The sequence below is a fragment of the Eutrema salsugineum genome, unplaced genomic scaffold (assembly GCF_000478725.1).
Source record: "Eutrema salsugineum unplaced genomic scaffold, Eutsalg1_0 scaffold_16, whole genome shotgun sequence".
In the NCBI taxonomy this organism is placed as follows: Eukaryota; Viridiplantae; Streptophyta; class Magnoliopsida; order Brassicales; family Brassicaceae; genus Eutrema; species Eutrema salsugineum.
This window is the reverse complement of record NW_006256858.1, coordinates 5,912,502-5,922,501: the sequence shown is the minus strand read 5'-3', so window position 1 is coordinate 5,922,501 and position 10,000 is coordinate 5,912,502. Positions and strand designations below refer to the sequence as shown.

Genomic DNA, 10,000 nt, shown 5'->3' with positions numbered 1-10,000 from the left:
ATTTAATTGACTAGCTATTCGTTCTTTTTTTTCTATAGTGGAGATAGCCGCACGTAATGACAGATCACAGCCATATTATTAAAAGCTTGTGGTAAAAAGGGGTTTCGTTCTAATGCCCGAAAATAATATTCTAAAGCTTTGGTATGTTCCCCATTACTTGTGTGGATAAGGCCTATATTATAGAGTATATAACTTCGATCATAGGGGTCAATTTCTAGTCGCATAGCTTCATAATAATTCTGTAATGCTTCCGCATAATTTCCTTCAGATTGAGCCGACATCCGTTACGGTCGTCATTCGCTTTACCGAATTCTCCGTTTCAGAACCGTATGTGAGATTTTCATCTCATACGGCTCCTCCTTTAGGTACATAATCAAAATAATAAATATATGGAAAAATTTGATGTCATTATGACCTAAGCGGGGCTAATGTTTTTACAAGAAATCCCTAGCCAACCTTCTTGCAAAAGATCTTTTCTTACTACCAAGTGGGTTCATGCTAGATAAAAATAAAAAAGGAAACTCTAAAAATTTCTTTGTTCTCAACGCCCTTAAATTTCCAGGAATTAGTCACTTCAACAGTCTTCAATGGTTATACGGGTATCCAAAGTAAGAACAAGATGGATGTTTATTGTTCCAACCATTTTAATTAGTCCCAATCCCAAAGAAGAAGAAGAAAGAAAAGGAATCATTTTGAAGAAAGTTTTCATGTTGTTGATTTCTCGGCGTAGTGCTTCTTCCCCTGTGCCTCCTATTCGTAGAGTGTATTAGTTTGATCTGTAATACGGGAACCATAGGTAAAAACCTTTTGCTCAATACTAGAATTCACAATTGAAGCATCTAAGGCTGCATTAATCGTTGATACATGACAGAAGGGATTGCTTTTTTTTATATTATAAACTTCACCTTCAAAAGCGTAGATTTTTTTCAATAGTCGTTTTTCTTTCTATTCCAAATCGGCGAGAAATAAAAAAAAATAATAATAATCAAATCGCACCATCTCTGTAATAAGTAAATGCCTCCTTTTTCTCCGGAAGTTGTCGGAATGACTCGTAATAAGATATCGGCTACAATTGTAAAGGTTTTATCAATAAAATTTTCATTTATACGCGATCTTGGCATAGGTAGTAATCCATTCTATAACTCTTTTTATTTCCTTTACCTTTTCTTTTGTGAGAAAATTGTCTCACAAACAAAGGAATTTTATAGTACGAACTAACATAAAAGCGGAATCGTTAAAATAAAAAAACATTCTATCTACTTCCAATTTTTTCCGGTCAAAAAAGGTTTCTATTAACCATAATCTAAAAAACGATGAATAACTCGCTATTCACCCAGGTACTCAGTCATAACCCTGATGTCGGAGAGATGGCCGAGTGGTTGAAGGCGTAACATTGGAACTGTTATGTAGACTTTAGTTTACCGAGGGTTCGAATCCCTCTCTTTCCGTACTTTCAACTAATTCACCAATCTTATGTGATTAACCACAATTTATCAAATAAAAAAAAGAATAGATATAAAATCTACATTTCTTTGATATAGAGTTACCCCTAGAGAATACCAGATGAAATAGAACGATTTGAGAAAAGGACGCTATACGGAAAAGAGTCATCATTTTTAGACAGTAAGTGGCTTGACGAAGTCGGTAGTGTTCTTGCAGATACGAATTGGTATCTGCGGGTTTAGTGTGCTGGAGTAGAACAAGAAGAATTTGGAGAATCCAGAACCTCGAGGTGAAAGGCTCTTTCTTCTTAATATAGATCATTAACTTATAGATTAGATAGTTCATTGACTACGAGACTGGAATCTGATGCTTCTTTATTCCTAAAAGCAAGAGGAGCACACTAGTAGAAGTTGCGTCTTAGCGCTGTAGCTTTCTTTCCTCCAACCGGACCCTTTCTGAGCCTTATAGATAGATCGGGCAAAAATAATAAAGACAGATGATTACTAAGTTATAAAAGGTAATCGAAAAGTATGCGGATAAATGGAAGGATGAAAGAAAGAGAGAAAAAATTGAATATTAATGATATATTATTCCAATTTGGAAAGTCTATGAGGTCACTGTAAGAAAAACAATGTAATAAAGCATCAATACAGATTCAGTCATAATAATTAGATAAATCTGTTCCGAAACCAAAAAATTAAGAGCCTTGAGCCAATAAAAACTGAGAAAATTGACTCAAAAACAAATTAAAAAACTAGAAAGAATTCGCAGGAAATCTTTTGATAACACGGATTCCTATTTCTCAATCGTATCCCTTAGGAGCCGTACAGGCACCTTTTGATGAACTTCAAACGGGTTAGCTTTAACCATGTTAATTAATGGTCCCAAATTTTTGGTTGATAGAGAATCAAAGTAAAGTAGACTTACCAAAGAATAACGAAATGCTATGGTTCTAAAATATGATTTTTTTAGTGAATTTTTTATTCAGAAGTAATTCGCGAGATTAGGCACTCTTTCCTAGTTATATTCCTATCCATTATTTTGGAGATTTATAATTCTTCTGTTCTACTGGATGGAATTTCAGTGAATTAGACTCAGAAGAATCTTGAAGTATTAGCTTTTCGTTCGATACAAAAGAGTAAATAAAGTATGTATGTAGGTCTAAAAATTTTAGCATGGAAAATGATGGGAAGAGAAACCAAGGGATCCAAACCTCCCTATCAATCTATGATACATGAATAGGAAAAAGATTCCCCGACAAAATCCCTTACATTCGTACCTTTTTTTTATCAAAAAAGAGGGCTAAGGGGAGTTGTCCGAACTCTTGTTTTTAGTAATTTTTTTTACTTAAGTTAGGTTTATTAAGTCTGTCGAGAGTAATATTCTACGACAAGTAATTCATTTATTTTCAAACCGACGCATTTCCTATCTATGATTTGATTGACTAACCCTTCATATTGGAATGTGTGAAGAGTCAGATGGTTTGGCAATTCCTCGGGGGCAGATGAATCAAGAAGATTTTGAACCAAAGTTCTAGAGTTTTGTTCATCCTTCACTGTAATAATATCTCGGGGTTTGCGGCGATAACTTAGTATATCAACTATACGACCATTAACTAAAATATGTCCATGGTTAACTAATTGGCGCGCTTGAGGAATAGTCAAAGCCATACCCAATCGAAAAAGGATGTTATCCAAACGCATTTCAAGTAATTGTAATAAAACTTGACCCATTGACCCCTTGGCTTTTCCGGCGATACGAACATATTTAAGTAATTGGCGTTCTGTTTTTCTTCTAAACGAATACGATATTGCGATTTTTTTCCGGAGCGTGATTGGTTTCTAAGATCGCTTCCTGCCCTAGGTATTTTACTAGTTAGTCCCGGTAAAGCCCCCAGACGATGTATTTTTTTAAAACGAGGCCCTCGGTAACGTGACATAAAGACTCCTTTTTTATTGAAATTGTAACAAAACTAAACAAAATTAAAACTGAACTAAATGATAATGATAAATGACGTGAAATCCACTCCAATAAACTATTGGAATACAAAGAGTCAGAAGATATATTCTCTCAATATACAGATTTTTTTTATTGTATATACAATATATATAAATCAACTAAATCACAAAAATTTTCCTTTATTTTCTTGATTTATTTTGCAAAGATCTAACCCTTTTATCCCAATATATATTCCTATATGGAAGTTTATATGATATAATATAGATGGCGTGGTAACTCTTGGAAAAAGGTGAAAGAAGTCTTTTCAATCTTCTTTGATTTTTAAAGTACATTAAAAATCATGTAAAAAAACGACAAAATATGTAAAAGCCGGATATCGAAATCGAACCGATGACCATCGCATTACAAATGCGATGCTCTAACCTCTGAGCTAAGCGGGCTCAAATAAAATAGCGCATACATAGAAATTCACTAAACTACTAGATCATATCAATTAACTATTCTATTCATATTTTTCCTTATCTATTTAGAATTAATAATATTCTAGAACAGAATATAGCTCAAATAAATAATGACTATTATTAAATAAATAAAACATAACCTTAATTAATTAATTATTAATTATATAGAATATAGCAATAGATCAACTTTCTAATTTTTCATTAGTTTCGAAATCAAACTAAGAAAATCTTAATTAGATCAGAAATCTTATTTTTTTAAGTTAAATTATATCTGATTTGAAATTCTTGTTTTTTTGTTCTAACCTCATGCTATTATTATTATTTTAGCACTTTTTGTCTTTTTATTATATTTCTAATAGTATAGAATTATTAGAATTAATATTCGAAATGAATATTCGAATAGAATCTTTTAGAATTATTCGAATTTTAAATCGACACAGTAGAATTCGAAGTTTCAATAATAATCATAAATTTGTTTTCATGGGAAGTAAAAAAAAAAGAATGGACCGTTCGACTATTTCTTCAAATTTAAGACAAAGATGAGAAAAGGAAGAACATATATATGTTATGTAATATATAACCATATTGAATTGCAAATACAAAAATGATAGAATCTTTTTTGATTAGACTAAATCAATATGGATGGGGCTCAAAAAATGAAAGAAGATATAAAAAAAAATAAAATAAGTATCTATATGACATATGTAATGAATTCCAAGGTTTCGGCATAAGAAAAGTGGAAAGACATCATAATGAGATCAAAAAAGGGGATATGGCGGAATTGGTAGATGCTGCGGACTTAATTGGATTGAGCCTTGGTATGGAAACCTACTAAGTGATAACTTTCAAATTCAGAGAAACCCTGGAATTAACAATGGGCAATCCTGAGCCAAATCCTAGTTTACGTGAACAAACCAGAGTTTAGAAAGCGAGAAAAAAAGGGATAGGTGCAGAGACTCAATGGAAGCTGTTCTAAAAAATGGAGTTTACTACTTTGTGTTGATCAAATGATTCACTTCATAGTCTGATAGATCCTCGGTGGAACTTATTAATCGGACGAGAATAAAGATAGAGTCCCATTCTACATGTCAATACTGACAACAATGAAATTTATAGTAAGATGAAAATCCGTTGACTTTTAAAATCGTGAGGGTTCAAGTCCCTGTATCCCCAACTCTACTCCCCCAAAAAGTCTGTTTGACACCTTACCCTTTTTTAGTTATTCAAGAATTCATTATCTTTTGTCATTCATCCTACGCTTTTACAAACTATAATTTCTTTTCTTATTATATACAAGTCTTGTGGGATATATCATACACGTACAAATGAGAAAGAAATATCAATTTGAATTATTTATAATCGATATCATTTTTCAGTTTTAAACTGATAAAATCTTCTTTTCGAAGATCCAAGAAATTCCCGGTCCAAAACTTTTTTCATTTACTACTTTTGCGTGTCTTTTAATTGACATAGACCTAAGTCATCTAGTAAAATGAGGATGATACTTCGGTAATGGCCGAGATAACTCAGTTGGTAGAGCAGAGGACTCAAAATCCTCATGTCACCAGTTCAAATCGGTAATAGCCGGGATAGCTCAGTTGGTAGAGCAGAGGACTGAAAATCCTCGTGTCACCAGTTCAAATCTGGTTCTTGGCATAGGATTGATTAATTTTGATAAGTTTCTATTCTTCAAATTAAACGTATTTTTAGTAAAGTAAAAAAGTGCAATAATCCTTTATTCCCCTCTCTTTTTTTGTTCATTGTGGATCCATCCGTAGTATCTATAGTTGAAGGGCAGAAATACCCGAAGATTAGATACAATAAAAATCTAATTGTACCTCCCCCCCATTTATTGCTTTTCGATCTTATTTATTAATTCCCAGTTATGTCACTAAAGTTGACTAAGTTATGTGCGCGATACAAAGTTCATAATGCAGAGCTCTTTTTTTTTTTAGTTCATCCTATTGGCTCGGCTTTTACGAAAAAAAAAAGTATCTTTCAAATTGAACAAATTGGAGATCAAGCTATCTATAATAATATTAATGAGACCTCAATTCTTCTGTTTGTTTGATCTAAAAAAGAATCGAATTCAAAATAAGGTCCGTAGTTGTAGAAGCTAAGACTTTTTTTTATCATTCAATAAGCATCTTGTATTTCATAAAAATTGGGGGCAATATAATCCTTACGTAAAGGCCACCCTATCCAACTTTCGGGCATTAAGATCCGTTTCAGTCGTGGATGGCTATCATAAGTGATTCCTAACATATCATAAGATTCCCGTTCTTGAAAATCCGTACTTTTCCAAACCCAGAAAACAGATGGAATTCAGGGATTACTCCTGTGAGTAAATACTTTTATACAGACTTCTTCAGCTTGATTGACACCATATTCGATTCTCGTAAGATGATACACACTGGCTAAGAGGCCACCTGGTGCCACATCATAGGCACATTGCGAACGTAGATAATTGTAACCATATACATATAAAATTACAGCAACAGAATGCCAATCTTCGGGTTTTATTTGTAAAGTCTCTATTCCTGGGTAATCGAAGCCCAACGATTTATGAACCAGCCTGCGTTTGGCCCGCCAAACGGACAAAGTGCCCTGCATCTTTTTTATTTCCCCCACCCCTTTTTTATATAAAATAAGTATTTCACATTTACCATGAGTTCTAATTTATGAAGATTTTTTTCTTATTCTCTAAAATCCTTTCTGATTCACTAATTCGTGGGAAGATACTGGACTTTTGTATTTAAAAAATGTTTCAGTAGAGATCTCTGAATTAGATGATGGTGGATAGAGTAATTCTTGATCATAATTTCCAGTATGCGTACTGCGTACAACAAAAAACTTGTGATTGGTAGTAAAACACCGATTACCCTGTTGAGGTCTAATTCGATCCTTATAGATTTCTCTAGCTATTTTCTTACGAAGCTTTGTTATAGCGTCTATAACAGCCTCTGGTTTAGGTGGACAACCCGGCAAATAGACATCTACAGGAATTAGCTTATCAACTCCTCGAACAGTACTATAAGAATCGGTACTGAACATCCCCCCTGTAATTGTACACGCTCCCATAGCAATAACATACTTTGGTTCAGGCATTTGTTCATATAATCTCACTAAAGAAGGAGCCATTTTCATTGTTACTGTACCTGCTGTTAAAATAAGGTCTGCCTGTCTAGGACTTGATCTTGGTACTAACCCATAAGATCAAAGTCAAATCGGGAGCCTATTAATGAGGCAAATTCAATGAAACAACAACTGGTACCATAAAGAAGTGGCCATAGGCTGGAAAGTCTTGACCAATTTGAAAGATCATTTAACGTAGTTGAAATAACTGAAGTTTTGGTTGTTCGATCAAGTACGGGAAACTTAATGGAATTCATAATTGTTTGAATGGTTTTTTTAGTTTTTTTTAAATTGTTATTGTACAAGTATTCAGGAAAGGGACTAAGACCATTCCAACGCTCCTTTTCGCCATGCATAAACTAAACCAAAAATTAGGATAAGCACGAAAATAAAAGCTTCTATAAAAGCGGATACCCCTAGTACATCGAAACTCATTGCCCACGGATACAGAAAAACTGTTTCAACATCAAAAACAACAAAAACTAGAGCAAACATATAATAACGGATTCTAAATTGTAACCAAGCATCCCCGATCGGTTCTATACCTGATTCATAACTAGAAAGTTTCTCTGGCCCCTTCCTAATTGGAGATAAAACTCCGGAAATTAGAAATGCCAAAACAGGAATAGCACTTGATATTATTAAAAATGCCCAGAAAATATCATATTCGTAAAGCAGAAACATAGACGAACTCCTATGAATGTGGAAAAAATACCCGCTTAGTCAATTCCAATCGGATTGGGCAAGGAATATAGAACTCTTGAGTCAAAACAACAATTCGGGTTAATCAAATCATTTAGTTTCGTTTGGTTGCTGTGGTAGACATCTCATTTTAAGATTTATGGATTGTAATCTTATTTTCAGTACACTTAATTACTTAATATTACCGTGTTTCTATTACTACTAGTTTCTAATATTAATAATATATTATTAAGATGATTAATAACTAGTAATTTGTTTTTTTATTTCTATTTATGAGATTTTATTTATGTTTTTTTTAGAAAAAAATTAGAAAAATATCTTCGTTTTTAAAATTATGACGTATCAAAAAATCCAGTAAGACTTTACCATAGCCATCTTCCTTAGTACCTTAGTATTAGATAAATTTCATTTGGGTTGAATTTAATTAGATTTCGTTTTTTTTAACAGGGTCGTATCAGAAAAAAAGTAACCAGGATTGAATGGGGATACAAAAAAAGAAAGTATTATGAACTTTTTGATTGTAGCCAGTGAACAAGGAAAATTCATACAAAAAAATCCACTTACGACCTTACGACTATGAAAATTAATGAAGAAAAAACGTTTATTTTAAAGTATAAGAATCTATCTAGATATCTCGATAGATAGATAGTGATTGGATCCATTCAAATCAAATGAAATCAAAAATTAGGCTTTCCGTTTTATTCTGAACGATCCCCAGGACATATGGTTTAGGATATGTGAATTTTTTTTATGAACCAAGTAATTGAAAGTAACCATTTAAAAATAAAGAATACAATAAAATAATAAGTAAAATAATTATCCAATTATTTGGATTTCAATGTCATTTATTAGAATAATTTTCTTAGTTAGGGGTTAGGGCTATACGGACTCGAACCGTAGACCTGCTCGGTAAAAGAGTTTGAACTTATTATTATCAAAATGATTCGAACTCTTTCAAAGACCCAACATGAATTTTTTTTTTGCATTGGGCTCTTTCATTAACTGACAGAAAGATCAGTTAGTCTACCATATTTTTTCTTAAAAAAGAAAAAGATAAGAAATGGTTCCAAGTACTCTGATTGATTATTTTTTAATTCTAATACAATACAGACGAACTACCAAAGTGTTTCAAAGAAGGGTTGGGTTCTCTTGACGTAGGTTTGCTTTTGGTCTAGATCAACTTAAGTTAAATATAGTCTCTAACATCCTGATTAAAAAATGAAACTTGATACACCTTAAGGTTCATAGGACGAAAAGATCATTTTTGAGTTCCTTATACTCATTCTGCCTAGCATTAAGTAGACTGGGTATTCACCCTATCAATATCTCAAATCAATGATGGGTTCTATTTATTCCCTACCTAAGGGGGTACTTTAATAGGACCTAATGTCAGGATATTGTTCTCCTCTTTTTTTCCTAAAAAAAAGTAATGGAGTAAGACATTGATTTATTAATCAGATCAATCAATTGGTTTGATTGCGTGATGAACTCCCCTGAAAAACTTTGGCGCACGTGTAAACGAGGTGCTCTACCTAATTGAGCTATAGCCCTTGTGTTTGTGATACACATTTTATCTTATCATGTAGATAATTTCTTGTCAAGATTAATATTACATGATCGAACTCTTTGATCTCGTTGTTTATTGGTATTGCTTAGAAATAATATTGGATTTATAATCCTATCGATGTGATAGGTATCCCTTTTCCTTCTCTTTACGATGATAAATAACCTACTTAACTCAGTGGTTAGAGTATTGCTTTCATACGGCAGGAGTCATTGGTTCAAATCCAATAGTAGGTATAACTTATTAGACACCATTGATCATGGTGTCTAATAAGTTTTTGTAACCAGCTTTTATTTTCTTTTATTGTTTTTCTCGCTTTTCTATCCTATTTTTTTATACATTCTTTTTTTTTGACACGTCAGCTAGTTACAAAATCAAATCGTATTGAGAGCCTCGACTCGTGTCCGAGCTCGTCTGAGAGCTAGATTGGCCTCAATTGTTTGTCTCTTGCCTTCAGCTTTTCTCAAGTTAGCTTCTGCTATTCAAGAGTTTGCTGAGCTTCTTGTGGATCAATGTCACTATTCTTCTCTGCATCATTTACTAAAATAGTGATTTCATTATTGCCTATTCTAGCAAAACCGCCCATCAGAGCCATTGTTAACCATTGGTTATTAAGGCGTATTTTCAAAATACCTATATCAACAGCTGTGGCAATCGGCGCGTGATTTGGTAATACGCCAATTTGTCCACTATTAGTAGATAAAATGATTTCTTTTACTTCTGAATTCCAAACAAT

The 10,000-nt window shown here is 33.0% G+C and overlaps 1 protein-coding gene and 4 non-coding genes across 5 annotated transcripts; 3 read left to right on the top strand and 2 right to left on the bottom strand.

The window, feature by feature from the left end:
• Window positions 1–55: 55 nt before the first annotated feature.
• On the bottom strand, window positions 56–1,531 carry LOC112087821. The gene is given in 1 exon segment (XM_024157830.1): window positions 56–1,531. A coding segment is annotated over 1 exon segment (210 nt). The 5' UTR covers window positions 795–1,531; the 3' UTR covers window positions 56–584.
• On the top strand, window positions 1,362–1,448 carry TRNAS-GGA. Its single transcript has one exon. It is a non-coding gene; the product is annotated as a tRNA-Ser (tRNA).
• Window positions 1,532–3,769: 2,238 nt separating the features above from the next.
• On the bottom strand, window positions 3,770–3,842 carry TRNAT-UGU. The gene has a single exon. It is a non-coding gene; the product is annotated as a tRNA-Thr (tRNA).
• A 1,604-nt stretch (window positions 3,843–5,446) lies between these two features.
• TRNAF-GAA lies at window positions 5,447–5,519 on the top strand. The gene has a single exon. It is a non-coding gene; the product is annotated as a tRNA-Phe (tRNA).
• A 3,908-nt stretch (window positions 5,520–9,427) lies between these two features.
• Window positions 9,428–9,500, top strand: TRNAM-CAU. The gene has a single exon. It is a non-coding gene; the product is annotated as a tRNA-Met (tRNA).
• Window positions 9,501–10,000: the final 500 nt, after the last annotated feature.